The sequence below is a fragment of the Oreochromis aureus genome, linkage group 17, assembly GCF_013358895.1.
Source record: "Oreochromis aureus strain Israel breed Guangdong linkage group 17, ZZ_aureus, whole genome shotgun sequence".
NCBI classification, from domain to species: Eukaryota; Metazoa; Chordata; class Actinopteri; order Cichliformes; family Cichlidae; genus Oreochromis; species Oreochromis aureus.
Window position 1 is genome coordinate 9,061,781 of NC_052958.1, and position 18,475 is coordinate 9,080,255.

General features: G+C 42.3%; 1 protein-coding gene across 1 annotated transcript; it reads left to right on the top strand.

The window, feature by feature from the left end:
• Positions 1-81: 81 nt before the first annotated feature.
• On the top strand, positions 82-14,595 carry LOC120433795 (metabotropic glutamate receptor 8-like). The gene is made up of 3 exons (XM_039600686.1): positions 82-171; positions 7,019-7,863; positions 14,457-14,595. Exons 2-3 carry the CDS (start codon positions 7,321-7,323, stop codon positions 14,469-14,471), a joined length of 558 nt encoding a protein of 185 aa, XP_039456620.1. The 5' UTR covers positions 82-171; positions 7,019-7,320; the 3' UTR covers positions 14,472-14,595.
• The last annotated feature ends 3,880 nt before the right edge of the window (positions 14,596-18,475 follow it).

The following is an 18,475-nucleotide window of genomic DNA, read 5'->3' on the forward strand; positions in this document are numbered from 1 at the left end:
GTGGCAGTTTCGTGTCGTGCGCTGTCCTTTTCAGCACCGACAACCTGGAGAAGGGGGGGTGTTGGTGGTGTTAGTGTGCGCGCGCGTCCGCGGAGCAGCGCGAGCGGACTTCACGGGAAGGGTTTATGCGCAAAGTGCGGAAAGCTTAGAGAAGGAGCGGATAACAATCAGGTGGGTTTTAACGGCGTTATTGATCGTTACTGACGAGAGTCCGCGCATGATGAATTCCTGCACTCTGTCCCCCCCCCCTTCATCACCCTCTCCTCTCCCTCTCTCTTTCTCCCTCTCTCCACATCTCTCTGTGTCTGAGATTCATTCCTGGGCATCGACTTCATTACAGGCAGCCTCCCTCTATTGTCTCCATTAACAAGTGCGGAGTTAATAGTTGATTTTGAGCCCCTAAATCAGCGCTGTTGGTCACGACAGAACACTTTTTCTTTTTTCTTTTTTTCTTGTTTTTTTTCTCTCTTGTGTGGCAGCTGCACAGATCTGCTCGTTTCTCCAGTCTTCGCCATGAGGATTGTCTAAATTGTCTTCAAATTCCTTTTTCTGTTGTGGAACAAACAAATTTTTACTTCAGGATATACAGATATATATATATTGTTTGTGTGTGTGCGTGTGTGAGGGTGGAGGTGAAACTGCTGAGTTCCGCAAGGAAGTTGCTTTAGACGGACAGGGACCCCACGGAGCCTGCGGGGGAGGCTGGAGCCGGAGCATCACCGCTCGCACACTGGCGGATGATTTGATTTTCTCATTTCCGAGGTATCTAAACACGCAGATTCTTTTCTCCACGTTACTAAATCCGCTGATCTCTTTTGCATTTCTCAGCGAGGGGGTGTGTGTGTGTTTCCCACCTTTTCCTCTCTGTCTCTCTCTTTCTCTCTCAAACACATTCCTCTGCTGAATGGTTTTGACCAGTCTGTGTTATTCATTGTCTCAGTTTCACTGCTTCTTACTTCTTGCGGGATTTTATTGTTTTATGCATTTTTTATTCTCTCTCTCTCTCTCGTGGATTTCCCCACGGTGGTGGCTGGGTGAGTACATGCTCTAACAGTACCCGTTAAAAGGTGTGTTTTACTCAGAATTGCGTGGATGTGTGTTAGGGGAAAAAAATAGAGATGTGATATAATGAGCATGAATTTTGCTCTTCCAGATATCATTGCACGGGTGTTTCTCTGCTTTTACTGAGGATGGCAGTGTCTTAATTAGGCTGCAATCAGAATACCACCACTGCTGTACTGAATGAAGCCCAAAGGGCTGCATAATGAGCACACACACCCCTAGACTTTGATCTCGCACAGTCTTATTTTTGAACCTGAGCTCTGCGTTATCTTCTGACACATGACTTAATCACATCAGAAGCATGTGTGTGTGTGTGTGTGTGTGTGTTTTAAAGGGATGCATGAGCTTTTTTCTGCGTGCCCCACTGATGTGTGCTGAGAATGGAAACAATCAAAAAGGTTTTAAAGGACTAAGAAAAGTGTTTTCCCCCTCTGGAGGTAGCATTCAGGGGTAATGTGAACTATGTTTGGAGTGTTTGGAGAGGAGACCAAGAGAAAAAAAATGCATTCAAGTTCAGCCACATTTCATTTATTTATCTATAGCCTTGGTTGGGGTTATAACAGGCTGAGCGGAAGTCGGATCCAAAGATTTGTGTGAGTGTGTGTGTGTTTTGAGGGAATCACCACTTTTTTTAGTGCTCCGGTGGCCTATGAAACAGCTAAAATAGAAAAAAATAATAAAATAAAGTGACAGCGAGAGAAGGGAGGAATAAAACGAGGCATGTATGTGAGAAGATGAAGGAGGGGGTGGCGAAGAGGCTGATCACAATTGTTGGATGAGGCACTCAAAGGAACACCTACTTAAGGGGAAGGTGGAGGGGGGGAGACAGGAGGGGAGGATGGGGGAGAGGACAGGGCAGCAGAAAAGCTATCACTTTCTGAAAAGAGCAGTGCACTCTCAAGAGAGATGGAGACGGCCTGTAGAAGGTGATGCGATGCAGCAGCGAGGCAGACGAGACGGTGGCAGAGAGGCAGAGCGTGGTAGGGAATAAAGAGAGAGAGAAATGGAGGGAAGGGGAGAAGGAAGAATCTGGAAAAAAGTGAGGAGTGAAGAAAAGATATATACCCCCCCCCCAAACCTCCCTACTCGACTACACAGCCAGAAGTGGGCAACAGGCTCGTAGACAGCCAGCCGTGGGTGTGAATTAAAAAGAGTGATGAGCCAGCTGCAGCCTTTTGGAGGGTGGGGGGGGGGGTTAACACACTTCATCGTTGAGCACATAAGCGTCACAACAGCGGGAGCCTCCTTCTTCGGGATTTCTCCTGCCTCCTTCTAGGCTGCCACATGGGAGAGGAGAGAAAAAAAGCAGATTTTTGAGCCTTCAGAGTGTGACAGGGGCTCCGATTGGAAAGCCAAAGAGCGGTAGCCAAACTGGTTAAGAACAGCATAAGCCAAACTGGTTAAGAACAGCATAAGCTCAGGTGTGTAGTGCTGCTTCAGGAGCGTGCGTGCAGACAAAGGATGTCTTTTCACCTCTTAAACTTGATAATCCTCAGAGGGCGTGAGTGTAAATGAGACAGGAAACTTTTAATAACCTCGGGGCCTCAGCTCAGTCACGAGACGTTCACACGTTGCCCTGATCTGTGTTTTTTTTAGTGCCCCTCCTGAGACGTTTGCATGTAGTTACATCTTGAACCAGTGTAGCTGTTTTTTTTTAAGTCATAAATGCCCCCTTTCTGGTTTTAAAAATATTCATGCAGTTTGCTCCCTGTTTGGGAATATCAGATGTCTGCCAAGTGCTAAGAGCTGCAAGGATGAACTAAAAAAAAAGAAGCAAAAAGCAGGCAAAAGGATTGACAGAAAGCTGTACGGCAGTTTATTGGACCCCGTTGGAATATACTCAGATGTAGAGTTGAGCTAGCTATAATCTAGTGCGGCTTAATGACTGGGGGGCCCCAGGCCTCAATTTTAACCCATTATCTGCTTGAATTCAAGGCAAAAAGTGTCGAACACACAATGTTGCAGGGAGAACACTGTTAGATGAATCAGAACTGGATAACCTATATAAAGCAGGGTTTTTAATCGTAGCGGGGGCTTGGCCATATGAGTGGCTTTGACCTAATTCCATTTAGAGTGGAGAGAAACTGATGAATTAATTGGGACAGAATCGAATTATAAATGGATTCTTCAAGAGTGCACCTCACGCTGGGATGAGATCTGAGTCCAGAACCTGTTAGGCCTCCCGTGGGGGAAATCAAACAGGTCCGCAGAATGGTTCAGAAGTCTTTAAATGATGCTTGGCTTTCATTACAGGAAGGCTATGCTGTTGTTTTATGGGGAGACGGTGAGAAATCTTTTTTGAAAACTGCTCTGGGATTTGATTAATGGGCCAGCAGACATACACAGTTCAAGATTATGAGTACTGTAGCCAAATCCTAAGGAGTCCTGGATATTTCAGTATTGGTAGCGCAAATGTTTAAGTTAAACTAATGCATTTAGTGTTTTTTAAGGGCTATTTTACATAATAAATGGTCAGGATTGAAAATGGGCCAATCTCCTCTTGTGGTAGGTAAAAAACAAAACCCATAAGAAATCAAATTCTAGATGCACGGTTGAGGATATGCAAATAAAGGAGGGATGTCAAAGTGACCACACACTGGCAAACAGGCAGATTCATTCTATACAGTATAGTTGCAGCTTTCACAGCGATAAACTATCGTTGCAAAAAGAAGAAACTGCAAATCTAGAGTCATTTAATATGAAAAACTCTTACAAGATGATATAGGCAAGGCTGTAATGACTCACTGAAGCGGACCCAGTGCTGGTGTAGGTGGTACCTTCAGGTCCAGTATTGTCTAGGTTATCACATATGTGCTGTTTATTCCAAGCTTTAACGCTTGAAAAAGGAAAGATTGAGCATGTTTTAAAATATGAATTCTCACACATCTGTTATTTTCTCCAGGAAATGTTTATGCTTATTTACCTTCACAGTACAACTCACACGTGCATACACTAAATATAAAGCGACAGCCAGCAGCCAGTTAGTTCAATTTACTGTAAAGACTGGAAACGGGGAAATGGCTAGCCTGTTGCATAGTCATTATCATTTGCGTAAGGTGTGGGTGGAAAATATCCTGGCAACTTCTTAGTGTTTCCACCCGTTCTCAGTCTTGATATAGTCTGCTGGCTTCTGTTTAACGCACAGACATGGCCTCACCTGACTCTTTGTTAGAAAATGAGTAAGATGTTCCTCCTAAAGTCTTCCTTTAACATTAGGATACAACTCAGTAGTTTACTTGTGCTGAGACACTATTCTCTAAGGGAAGAAGATAAGGATGAAAAGAACTATGCGGCCAATTAATGGGATTGGCTGTGTGAAATAGGCCACCTCAAAAAGAAACGCTTGTGTGTATTTGGGTAAGCAGGACAACTATAATAAAGACGTTTCAGAGTGATGGCCTAAATGTGTGCAATGATGTAATAAGATTTACACTCGCTGGTCACTTCATTATGTACACCTTGCTATACAAAGATGGACCCCCCCTTTTGCTTTCATAGCGGACTTAATTCTTCGTGATGTCGATTCATCGAGGTGCTGGAAACATTGCTCAGAGGTTTGATGACCATGATATGGTCAGCAACAACACAGGTAGACTTTGGTATTTCAACAATACAAAGAAAATATCCCACATCACACCAGCTCCACCAGCGTGATCCACGGACACAAGGCAGGATGAATGCTTTCATGTTGTGTACGCCAAACTCTGATGCTACCATTCAAATTTTGCAAGAGAAATCAAGACAATCAGACCAAGAAATTTTTAGTGAGCTCATGCAAACTGAAGCCTCAGTTTCATGTTCTTAGATGGCAGAAGTGGCACCTGGTGTGGTCTTCTGCTGCAGCCCATCTGCTTACAGATTTGAAGTGTTGTGCGTTCAGAGATGCTCTTCTGCATACCACTGTTGTCACACTACATTTTTCATTAATACAGTAATGTAACATGTTACTGTACTAAGTTCATTAATTACATTACATTTACAATATGTCCATACATACCTCATACAATGGTTCTTTTAGTGGGGCGGACTAAAAAAAAAAGAAAAAAAAAAAGAAGCTTTTTTCTTCCAGCTGTTCCAGTCAGCGATTTCATGTTCTGTGCAGAAAATGTTGGATTGGTCTATAATTTTTGAGGAGTGGAAGTGTGAACACTGCTTTCATTTTATTTTACAAAAGGACAATAGTGCAAAATGTAAACAGACAGGACAGAAACAGCAGCATTATATGGCTAACACAACTTCGGCTCTTTCCAAGCATCTGCACAGACAGTATGCTAAGGCTATGCCAGCAAAGAACCCAGAGTATGTGCTCACCCCAGTAAGCAGCCGGCACTGGAACTGGTAACAAAGGCAGGTAATGTTTTTAAATTAAAATTCAGTAATTCACTTACTTTTTTGAGTAACCAGTGATTTGAGCCACTGTTGCCTTGTTATCAGCTCAGAGCAGTCTGGCCAATCTCCTCTCACCCTTGAAAAAGTTATTTTTCTGTCTTTTCTTTTTTTTGACCATTCTCTGTAAACCCTGGAGATGGTTGTGTGGGAAAAGCCCATCTGTGTGGGAAAAGCCAAACAGCTACGCCATGCTCAAAGTCACCTAAATCACCTTTTTTTGTTGCCATTCTTATACTTAGTTTGAACTTCGCCAAGTTGTCTCAATCATGTTTACCTGCTTAAATGAACAGGATTTCTTCCATTTGATTGGATGATTAGATGTTTGCATTAATGAGCAGCTGAACAGGTGTACCTAATGAAGTGACTGATGAGTGTATATCAACCAAACACCCACGGTTGGTCTTAAATGCTAGTGAATTGTATATCTGATGCTTTAAACAATAGATTTCTTAAAAAATGGATGGGAAAAATGTTTTTTCACTAAATCTGTTAAGTTATAGATTAATTAACCCACTTAGGGTTCGATTACTTAGGGGCATTAGCAAATTTGCATAAATTACCTCTTCATGCAGCATTAGTGCAAAATAAAATCTATGATTTTAGATCAGGGTCGAATTAGAAATTAAATCCCCTGAGGCATGAACTAATGGAAGCACATTAGCACACCTATCATGTAGAAATCAACACATTTGTCAAAACCAAGTTTTAAAGCGACTTTTAAAGTCATGTTCTTCAACATGACTGCTAAATGTAGCATTGCTCACCATAGATAGAGCTACAACTCTCCCTACAGGAGTGAGTTTAGGGTAGTAATCTGGTGTCATCTTGCAGGATCTTCTCCAGAAAGGGTCTCAACATTAATGCTACCTGTTGTGATTTGAAGCTCTGTGCACGCGTGTGTGTGAGACAGAGAGTTTTGCACTGGATGTAATGTGTTCATTTAACTGCAGCAGAAACAGCAGGTGTTTGAATGATGCAGCACACTTGCTCAACAGCAGCGCTCTCTGTCTTTTTCACCGCTGACTCTGTTTCTCCCTCTCTGTCTTACATGCTTTCCTTTTCTGTCTCTCCTCCCTTATCTTCATCTTTTTCACCGTCTGTGTCTCCTCTGTCTCTCCCCTGCTGCTTCCCTCGGCTCTCTTCCTCTCCCTCCACAAGCAGGTATCCACGTGCCTTCGTGCGGATAGCCCGAGGAGCTCGCCAAAAGGTTTCTGTGCTGTCATTTTAGCAGCTGTTCCACTCATCGATATGCCAAGACAAGAGACTATGTGTATGTGTGAGTGTGTAGAGGTGATTATGAACTGACAGACTTTGGGATTTCAATTATAGAACTGAAGTGCAAATTCTGACAGTTCCGCTGGAAAGAATATGCTCATGTGAGCGCACTGGTGAATGAGCATCAGCGCATTTGTTGTGCTTATTTTTTTGATATATTTCAGTGCATTTTTTCCTTGCCCTTGAGTGGTTTTACACATGTTTGTCAGGTGGACCTTACATCCTTGCAGCAAGCTTGATGTTCACGTCACATTGGGCACTCAGACATCCTGTTTCTGTCTCTCTCCAACAGGCTCTACTGAAGATGTGACTTGTGGATTACACGCTTTACTCCCTAAATAGATTTCTTCAAATTCACTGACACATTTTTGCACTACCGCTGTTTTTTTTGTTTAGTTTGTTTGTTTAGCCTTTTTGTTTCTGTGCTGTCTTTTGGATTATGATTTCCTCATGGGGCTCGGTTAGCTCCATCTCTGGGGTCCTTTACCCCTCCTTTATCGACCAGTAGAAAGGCCCAACATTTATATTCATTCCAGAACTCTCAGTTTTGGAATCCCTCCTCAGAGATCTCCTTTGTTAACTTCTTCATTGATCATGGAACCACAGTGGAGACCGGTTTCCTACCCCTTGTCTCCCTCCTTCATCTTCCTCCTCGTGGCTACTTCTTACACTTGGCTCATTCCCGTCGCCTCCCCTCAGCGAATCCCCACAGACCCTCAGGCGGCACCAGAGTACGCCCACTCCATCCGACTAGATGGCGATATTATACTTGGCGGATTATTTCCAGTGCACGCCAGAGGGGACCGTGGCACGCCATGTGGCGAGCTAAAAAAGGAAAAGGGCATCCACCGCTTGGAGGCCATGATGTTCGCCATCGACCTGATCAACAAGGACCCTGAACTGCTACCCAACATCACACTGGGGGCCCGGATCTTGGATACCTGCTCCAGGGACACGTACGCTCTGGAGCAGTCCCTGACGTTTGTACAGGCCTTGATAGAGAGGGATGGATCGGATGTCCGCTGTGCCAACGGAGACCCTCCAATCTTCACCAAGCCGGATAAAATCGTAGGAGTCATCGGAGCTGCAGCCAGCTCAGTGTCGATTATGGTGGCCAACATCCTGCGCCTGTTTAAGGTAAGAATTGACACATGACCGAGCCGCTTTATTTTTGTTGTTGTTGTTGTTTCTTTTCCCTTCTCCCTTCCTATCCTCTCTTTTTTGCATTTTGTGTTCATATTTGGCTCGAGAATACAAGTTACACGGGGTGGTGGTGGTGGGAGGGGGTGGGGCTTGGCTACAGCTCTTTTCAATGCTGCAAGTTCAACGAGGCAGAAGAGAGAGAGAGAGAATTTTTGGAGTGTTTGGTTTTGCCTTTCAAAGCCTAAAGTGTGATTTTATCTCATGTTCAGATGTGTGTGTCTATGTGTGTGTGCATGTGTGTTTGTGTGAGCGAGAGAGATGTGTCAAGATGTGTCAAGTGATGCTTGTAAGAAAAGGGTTTTTGTGTGTGTGTGTGTGTGCATATGTTTCTGCTGTGCAGCTTAGATCATTCCTGGCTTGTGGTTTGAGCCAGATAAAAATGGCTGCCAAACACGGGTATCAATTACCGCTGAAATCTGTCAACAGACCCTTCATTCACTTATAGTTTGTGTTTATGTGTGGTTGTATGCGTGTGAGCACATGTGCTGTATGTTTCCCTGCTAGGACATCTCTTTGTGTCTCTGTGTTCTTCATCACACGCGTGGGCCTAATTGAGCATCCTCATGAGTGCTCATGTGTATGCTGTGCAACGGTGTGCCTCATCGTTGTGCCGCTCATGTTTGTGTCCTTGCAGCAGCTCTCGTGTCTCTGGTTGAGAACAGTTGTACCTCTCTTTCTCTCAGAGTATATTTCTATGAGTGCGTTTGTGTGTGTGCTTCTGTTGTCATCATTAGCTGCACAGGCCTGATGGATAACCATATGATTATGAAATATGAGTCCAGTAATGACGCCCATGGCATTTCACATCCACATCTATCCCACGCTCTTTCACAAGGTGTGTGTGTGCTTATATATATGGTGTGGCCATGCATTTTTCACCTGCCCACTTTCAGAAATCCATACGCTACAGGCGTGTGAAAACGTACAGGGTTGTGAGAGTGCACATGTGTTATTGAATGCACTTGTTAACAACCAGCTCGCGCTTCAAATGGGAGATTTGCATATTAAACAACAACGGCAACAACTAAACATGATTTATGCCAGGATCTGTCACAGCAACAGCGCTCGAACAGAGCCTTTCTGCCTCTGTGCCGTCTCATTCTCATTTGCCTAATACGATTTAGTGCTGCGCATGTGTCTTTTTGCGTGTGTTTTTAAGCGCGTTGCATGTCGGTATGTTTCAGTGCTCGCTGGCGAATGCGCAAACCAGTGTGTTTGGTAAAGCGTGCCAGTGTGATTATTTGCGAACACGTGGGAGTCTTTTAGGCGTTTATCTGTACGTGTGCGATGGTATCAACCACATGCCTGTGGCGGTGGTATTGTGTGACACACGACTGTATCTTTCTCTGCGTGGTTTAACATGAATAATGTACCATAGCTCGCAGTGTGAAAATAGTATGGAGGACACACACATGCTCACAAGCAAACATATGTCTTTTTTAAATGGGCTAATCTGACAGCGCCAGTCACAGCTAGTCGCCCACTCAACACAGGGGGCTCAGAAAGCAAGTACAGAAGTGAGGGAGAGTGTGTGTGTGTGTGTGCACACACGTCTTCTAATCTAACAGCAGACAAAAGAGATTCAAACAACAGATTGTGTGAAAAAATTCTAAATCCTCAAGAAAACTGATTTTATTTTATTTTTTAACCAAGCTTAGCTGCAGAGGGAGCCACTCACTGACAGTCACAGCTGAGAGAAATCTAGATGAACAGCATGACGTTATTGGAGCCTCTTGTGCTGCTTGTCTGTTTTTAAAAGATCTTTGCACTATCTTCATGTCAGTTCTGCACTGTGGAATGAGAGCTAAGAGGCAAAGGGACTGACATGAGAAATAATAAGATAAAACTTTGTTCATCCACATGGTGGAAAACCAGACATGAACCAGGCAGCGGAATATTGGCACGCAAATTATACAATTAACTCAGTTATTAAAAGGAACTACACTATATTGCCAAAAATGTTCACTCGCCCATACATATCAATTCAGATGTTCTAGTGACCTCCATAGCAACAGATGTAAAAAAAAGAAAAGAAAAGCAAGAGCAGAGGAATGCAGCCTGCTTCTACAAAACTGCATCCAAGCCTTAGATCACCAAGTGCAATGCAAGGTGTCAGATGCAGTGGTGTAAAACAGCAGCCCCCAACCCCCGGACCGATATCGGTCCGTGAGTCGTTTGGTACTGGGCCGCGAGAGTTGAGGCTCGGGTGTGAAATTCATGGTCTTCAGGGTTTTTAGCATTATTTTTTTTAATCGTTTTTATCGTTAACTCGGTTTCCCTGGGTCTTTTCCCGTGTGTTATGACTAAATCTTACCGGTACTGGTTTTATTTTGTTGTATTTATCCACGACACCTTCAAGGCCGGTCCGTGAAAATATTGTTGGACATAAACCGGTCCGTGGCGCAAAAAAGGTTGGGGACCACTGGTGTAAAACATGGCGAAGCTGAACTCTAAAACAGTAGAGATGTGTCCTCTGGAGTGCATCTTTGTCTGGCAAGCCGATGGACAAGTCTGGGTTTGACAGTTGCCAGGAGAATGGTACTTGTCTGACTATATTGTGCCAAGTGTAAAGTTAAGTGGAGCTGGGATTATGGTTTGGGCTGTTTTTCAGGAATTGGGCTCGTCTGTTAGTTCCAGTGAACGCAACTCTTAAAAGTTCAGCACGCCAATACATTTTGGACAATTTTATGCTCCCAATTTTGTGGGAACATTCTGGGGAGGACCACTTTCTGGTCCAACATGACTATGCAACAGCGCACAAAGCAAGGTCCATTAAAATATATCATAGATCAGTGAGTTTGGTATAGAAGAATGTGACTGGCCTGCACAGAGTAATGACCTCAACCCGATAGAACAGCTCTGGGGTGAATTAGAGTGGACACTGTGAGGCAACACCAGTGTCTGCCCTCAAAAATGTCTTTCTGGAAGAATGGTCAAAATTCCCAACACACTCCTAAACCTTGTGGAACACATCTCCAGAAGAGTAGAAGCTGTTATAGCTGGATAGGGTGGACCAACATCATATTAAATCCAATTGAGAATGGGGTGTCACTAAGGTGTGATGGCAGATGAGTGAATACTTTTGGCATCATAGTGTATGTGGAACAACTGTCAAGGTTCATTTGTTGATTTCGTTTTGACTTAATAAATGAAAGGAAAATCAAACTTTAGTACTGTATAACATACTTACTGAGGACAGTGTTCTGGAGCTATAGTCACACATATTATCTAGATCAGCAGTTTGCACCCTATAGGATTTCGAACCTGCAAACTGGGTCATGGAATGTGTCTGAGAGATGATTAATGGGATTTGAAGGCAATAAAAAGCACATCTTCTCCACAAACTCTGCTTTCTGTTGTATCATGCAAATTGCTTGCCTGTATACTGTAGTTTTACCCCTGAAGGGCTCTTAAATATATGAGAAAGAGAATCAGTCAACTCATGATCTACTTTACTCAGAGATTAGAGCGAATAAGAGAGCTCCAGAAATGTGGGCAATAATTCCACATTGCCAGGGAAATTGGATATGTGGAAAAGAAAGGCATAGCTACAATTGAACCATGAAGTTCATCTGTAAACTGCATGTGATGGATGTTTCCAAATGATCTGATGGAAATGCAAAACACCAGCAATAATTTTACCCAAGCTTTCTTGTGTCTCTGTCACATCAGTTTGTCTAGGCATTAGTCACGGGTTCATTTAAAAGCTGCATGATTCTCTGACTTCCTCGCCTCCATTGGTCCCCTAGATTTATCCTTCAAATAGTCATGGTTTAAAATGAATGTGTGAGACAGCAGATGTAACACTGTCTAATGAGCTCTTTGTAAAACTTTGGAGCGTTTTCAGGTTGCATTGTTTGTTGGATCGATGGTTGAATTGAATTAATGAGGTACTATTGATTTATATGATGAAGACTAGATAGGTGGTGCTCTGGGTTTTTTCACAAATTGCAATTTTAACCTGGAGCCTGAAACATCCTGTGTATTACAGGGCTGCCCACTCGTTTCCTGATTGCTGTTGCTGCTAATCAATAACCTTGAGGAGTCTACTTTTTTGTCTTTTCTCTCATATTTTGTCTTAATTTTTCTCTGCAGTTATTCACTCACCAGCAACTACCTGCTTCATCCAGGTTTATTGATTGTGTTTGTGCACGGATGGGTAATTACAAAACATTATGGATCCATGAACCTCCGAGACCTTTAGACAGCTGTCAGACCTCCTTGAAGCTAAACTTTGCTTGGGGACAATCGCCATATAAAACTATCACTGTAAAATGCTGACAACACACATTGGCATCAAATTTGTCTTGATAATGTGGCTTGATACTGTCGCAAGTAGTATTTAAGACGCTTTTACATCAGTGCCCCCCACCCCAGTACGTGGCTTTGTCTGCTGTGTCGCCAGGAAATCATACATTGAAGTGAAAAGCACATTTTGCTCAATGACACCCGCACGCCGTGTGTCAGAAGCCGAAAATGAAAGGCAATTCATAAATTGATAAGTGGTGGCTTTCCCCTAGTGAGAGCAAATAGAATGACTTTGCCTTAGGGAATTTAGGAAACACTTCTAGTATGCACACATATCTCTCTCTCTCTCTCTCTCTCTCTCTCACACACACACACACACACACACACACACACACACACACTGAAATCTCTACCCTTCATTCAATCAGCATCAGTTCCACTTGACTCTGCTTGAGGCTTGCAAATACACACAGACACACTCTTATTTCCTCTGAGAAGACAACTTATTGTCTGTGTCTCTAGTGGTTTTAATGAAGTTGTGTGTTCCATTTCCAAGGTCAGAGCAGGAAGCCTTTTCCCACGCTCTGCGACATTGCTGCACATACATCCAGTTACTCTTGAACCGGTGGGTGAGTGTATGTGTGAGGAAGACTCATTGCCGAGAAACCTTGTTATTGCTTCAATAATTCAGCTGCAGCTTCCCTTTCTTGTACGTCTAGAGAATTAACTGCTGCACTGTGCGATATTCATTTGCCCGCATATTACCGCCACCTTGATTGCTTTCCTGGGTTTGTTGTTTGAGCTGTATTTTTCCACTGTGACAGGTACATCCTCAATCCCAGTGGTAAACTGTGACAGTTGCGCAATGAGTTAACTGCATATATGAAAACCTCCTTATCCGTGGGTACTGCCTGTCTCCAAACAGAATGCACAAACAGACATGCGATAACAGCCCAGTCTCACATTGATATGTGTAGCAGCTACGCTAGTAGCATAAAACCAAATGGAAACATGTGAGGAAGTGTGGTAAACAATAGAATTCCTCGATAGTGACTTGAGGCTAAAAAGTAGTCAATCCCTGTGCTAATGGCCTTATGTAGTCCACTAGAAAACAAAAAAATGCTTCTGTAGCTACTTTGATTCTTAAAAATGTCCAAAATATATTCTCACTGTTCAGTTTTAGCTCGCATGTTTAAATTATTAGCCTTATTAGGCTAAGGAATCAAGTCACTTAACACGATCTCTCCACCATGTGTGTGGTGTTTGTGCCCTTTGGAGGACTTTAAGGAATTTATCTGAGAAATGATATATTGTAAATGGCTGGTTATGTAGTTAACTGTACTAACAGACACTCTAAGAAGTCACATGCTAGCACTGTTAGCAGGGATCTCTCTGCTATCTGCTATCCACTCCTATAGCTTGTGGAAGCATCTTGCTAACTGTAGAATAATACACTGATACAGTATATGGATACACCTTGCTTGAGTTAGCTGATATTTTAGCTTTTCAGTCTCTCATCCAACTATGGTCCAATCCAATATGCCGATGAGTATAATACCAAACTCAAGACTTAAAAACATCAACAGGTTAATCTCAGTTTCATCTGCTCGAAGAGTTGTTTTCCAGAACTGTGCAGGCTTCTTTAGATGTTGTCTGACAAGGTCAAATCCGATCGTCTTGTTCTTGAAGTGTAACCAGTTGTAAACTTCCCATTTCCATTTATGAAGATATCTCTTGATTGTAGACTTTGAGAATGATATGGCTGTAGAAAGCCCTTGACTTGAAGATGAAAGTTGGCAATTTAGTTTTCACCCGGTTATGTTAAAAACCTAAAGTACTTGCCAGTAACAAAAAAAAAGATTGTGGCTCCACTTAAACTCTTTCACAATATTAACAGCATTTGAGAAATCTCCATTTTCCGTTTTGGTGCGAACAAAATCACATTCTTTCTGTTAAAGAAGTGCTAGAATGCAAATTACTGAGAACATATGTTTGTTCAAGCTGCTGAAATGCAATGACGACTGAGAGTTTTGCTCACATAAAACAATCTCCTTTTCAGACACATCATTGCCTTCTGAATTTACAAATCAATTTGGCATCCGGCTCCACAACGATGACAACGGCTGCATTAAAATGCTATTAACAGGAAATGCTGTAATTTCATTCAGATGCTTAGTCAGACACAAGTCTGAAGGGATTTGCTATTAGTCTCAAGGTCAGGTCGGTTTGTTACACAGTCTTGTTCTAATCCTGCGCACTCTTTGATGAAATAATGACAGGAAAGACAGCAGTGAGCGGAACGTGAGTGAAGGAGACTTTGCAAGGAAGCGAGAGAAGAAAGGGGAATTAAGACAAGAAAAGAGTGAAGATTGGAGAAGGAAAATAGACAGAAGGATAAAGGTACAAATAAAAGATAAAAAAGGCAAAAAAGCCAGAAAGACGGTGAGCAGGGGAGAGTGTGACATTCTCTAGAGTGTAATGATATGGTGTTGATTTCTTTCATGGAAGCATTATGCATTAAGAGGGTGATGATAATGAAGCCACAGAGCACTCCGAACAGCAAGCAGGAAGGCTCATTAGGACATGAGTGGGTCTCTGTTTCGTGTTGACTTGTGCACATTGCTTCACTCCGAATTATCTGCAACAGGGAAATATCACGACTGCTGCAGCTGGGCAGGACGCGATCATCCAACCTCTACTAACGAAGGCAGACTTAATGATCAAATGGTTAATGAAGGGAGACTTAATTGTCCTTCTGAAATTATTTATTACTTTCATTTGTAGAGTGTTGCCTGGAGATTCATTAACAAGAGCCATATGTTATGTGTGAACATGGACGAAAGTGGATTCGTTTGCAGCTGAATAGTGCCAGGCTTGTGATGTGGGTTTGAAAATAGCAAGCAGGAAACCCCCAAATATGAACGTGCTTAGTAAAGTATGAAGCCGAATATTAATGGAGCATAGCGCTAACTCAGCCTAGCGACAAAGTCAAGTTCAGCCATTCCAGCAGATGCCAGTCCACTTTAGCTGATGGCCATCTCCACATCCAATGTGCTCTGTCATACAGGGTGTGTTATTTTTAGCTGCTTTGGCCAGCTTTAGTTACTTTGCACACCACCTCCAGTCTGGCCAATCAATGTCATACTGTCATTTGAAAAATAAAGTTTTCACAGGTTTCTATCCAGTCCTGTGAAAACCTACATACACCTGATAATTCAAAAGCTTGTAGAACCACCTTTAGCAACGACTTGAAGTAATGGTTTTCTGTTTGACTTTATCAGTCGCTCACATCATTGTGGAGGATTTTTGGCTCACTGTTCTTTACATTGTTTTTTTATCTGTTCATTAAGGTTTATGGGCATTGATCTATACACAGGTCCTAAAATCAGGTTGAGCTCTGGACTACGACTGGACCATTGCATCACCTCAATTCTGCTGTAATTGGGATCATTGTCCTGTTGCATGTTCCAGTTTAGGCCAACCTGTAGCTGTCAGACAGATGGCCTCACATTTGACTCTAGAACTCTTTGGTATACACAGGAGTTCATGTTGCACTCAATGACTGCAAGCTACCCAGGTCCTGTGGCTGCAAAACAAGCCCAAATCATTACCCCTCAAACCATCGTGCTTGATGGATGGTATGAGGCGCACTTGCATCGTACATTATGATCAGGGATACCCCCTTTGGCTTTTTCTGTTCAAAGGACATTATTGGAGAAGTCTTATGGTTTGTTCACATGCAACTTTGTAAACCTAAACCATATTCTTTCATGACCTTTGACATCTGACATCTATCTATCTATCTATCTATCTATCTATCTATCTATCTATCTATCTATCTATCTATCTACAACTTTTTTGGCTCACCTTTTTCATTTATTTTGAAGGTTTTTTTTCAGTGTTTTCATTTCTCACTCTCTTCTTATTACCGTATTTTTCGTACTATAAGGCGCACTTAAAATCCTTTAATTTTCTCAAAATCGCCAGTGCGCCTTATAGTCTGGTGTGCCTTATGTATGAATTCTGATTGTGCTTACTGACCTCAAACCGATTTTATGTGGTACATGGCGCTCAAAAATCTGTCAAAATGTTTTAGTACAACTTTGGCAAGCTACGAAGCCGCGTCGCTTGATGGATTGTCGGATCACTACGGCTACCGTAGTCAGGAGCCTCACGGAGTAATCTGGGTCCAAAACTCCGTCCCCTTAAGGTCCCAAAGTTAAATGAACACTGCGGCATCAATGAGGGTTAAAAACTGTCTAAATTCCTTCATCTTTAATAAATGATCAGTGTTGCTGCTTTACCAGGTGCAACAATTAAATTTAACATCCAGGCATCCATGAAAACAGAATCTATTAAATTTAACGGAGTTAGAAGTTAGTAGGAAGTTAGCTCGCTAGTTTCCACCTAAACATGATATAGCATGTTCTGACTGAGAGATTTCTGAAAATATTAAAACGTACAGCTCTGCTATCACTTCCAACATAAATGAAGACAGTAAATGAAATGAAGAAAACTAAACAGCAGTGACTTTTGTAGGGTTACTGAAGTTGGGCTAGCTGGTATATAATGATGTGCTACGTGATTGATAGCAAACAGCTATGTTAGCATAACATAAACACAGTGAAGCTGGAGGAGGAACGCCAACTTTTTCCACGCGATAAAAGTTAACGTGAGAGTTCCCGATGGTTAGGGACAAATATAATCGCATGGCAGGATGCTGTACACGGACCAAACTTCAGTCAGGAGAACAACTGAAATAATCCATCCACAATACGAGGTTAGTCATTAATATACTGCAACAACATGGGAATAGAGCAGCTGTGAGAGAATTCAACATTAATGAATCAATGATATGGAAGGAGGAGGAGGAAGCAAGAAGAATGAGTTAAGTAAAGTTTGACTTATCTGACTGTTTTGTTTCGCTTAATGCACCTTATAATCCAGTGCGCCTTATGGTCCGAAAAATATGGTAATATAATTATTTTCTAATTTATCTGTAATAACAATTATATTTATAAAGACTGTAAACTATTAGTGTCCGGTGTTATTTTCCAGTAAGTACAAACTGTTTAAATGGATTAGAGCCTTTAAAAAAACCTATGCATGATGGATATGGCATAATCTTGTAAAAAGAAAAAAAAAACAATCAAACAGCTAAACAAAGAAACCATTTAAAGCCTTTAAAATGCTCGCAACCTTTCTAGGAGAGGTCTACGTTTCATCTCGCCACTCATTCATCCAGACAAAACCCAGCGTAGCAATGCAGGTCTATTTACTTGTAAAGTTTTGTTTTTGTTTATGAGGCAAAATGTGGAATGTAATTTAAAGTTTAATCAAGATCTCTGAAAGGAACTCAGAGGTCATTATTAATGTATAATGAAACCGCTGATTGTGTTTGTGTTAATGTGTGGATTTATTTGTGTCCACTTGACCATGAATGTGCGTGCCTGCTCGAGAGAAAGGGTTTTCCTGTAAGGCCTTAATCGAATGTATTTGTGTGTGGATGTGTGTGTGTTTGAGAGCGGTGGGGTGAGTAAAAGAGATTGAGTCTGTCAGTATTATCTGTATGTTTGTGCATGGAGAGCACCAGTGTATGGAGCGCATTATAGTGGAATGAGATTCTATCTCCCCTGCTCCTTTCATCAGGTTTGCGGCTGAATAGAAGCTCAGATAAGGGATAAGTGAAGCCATTACAGACAGTCAAAGGTTTCACACATCACAGCTGGACAATACAGACTTGGCACATTTGTTATGTTATATTTCACAGGGCTTTACTTACTGCGGACATTTTGACTTTTCTAAATGTGAGTATAACTAATAGCATTATTAATGGGTGAATTCTGCACCTCACCTGAAGGGATGGAAACATTATTAATGTCTTTGAATTTTGGGAATTATTTCCTCCACTTTGATCTGTTCCCACCATTAAGGAGCAGTCAGGCAATTTCGGTGCAGTGCCCAGGGATCAACTCAATTTCCTCTTTTGCATCTTGCAGCAAAACCGTTGCTCTGCATGTTTTGGGGAGAGTTAAAGGAAACCAATGTGTTGTGGTGGGATCTGGGGTTCTGTGGGCTGCCAGTGATAACTACTGACTCTACACCCATTGTGTCCTGAGCCAGGAAGCTATGCCAGTGAGCCAGCGTGTACAATACCAGGACCCTGGCACACTTTCACGGAACACAGACATTAGTGCAATTAGTCACACCTCTGTTTCAGAAAACAAAATGTCTGCTGCAAGAAGGAGATAGAGACTACATCTGAAACAGCTGAACAAGTGCAGACAATTACTGAGTA

Excerpts from the sequence above, each read along its gene's own strand:
- LOC120433795 (XM_039600686.1), top strand. The coding sequence starts at position 7,321 with ATGGAACCACAGTGGAGACCGGTTTCCTACCCCTTGTCTCCCTCCTTC.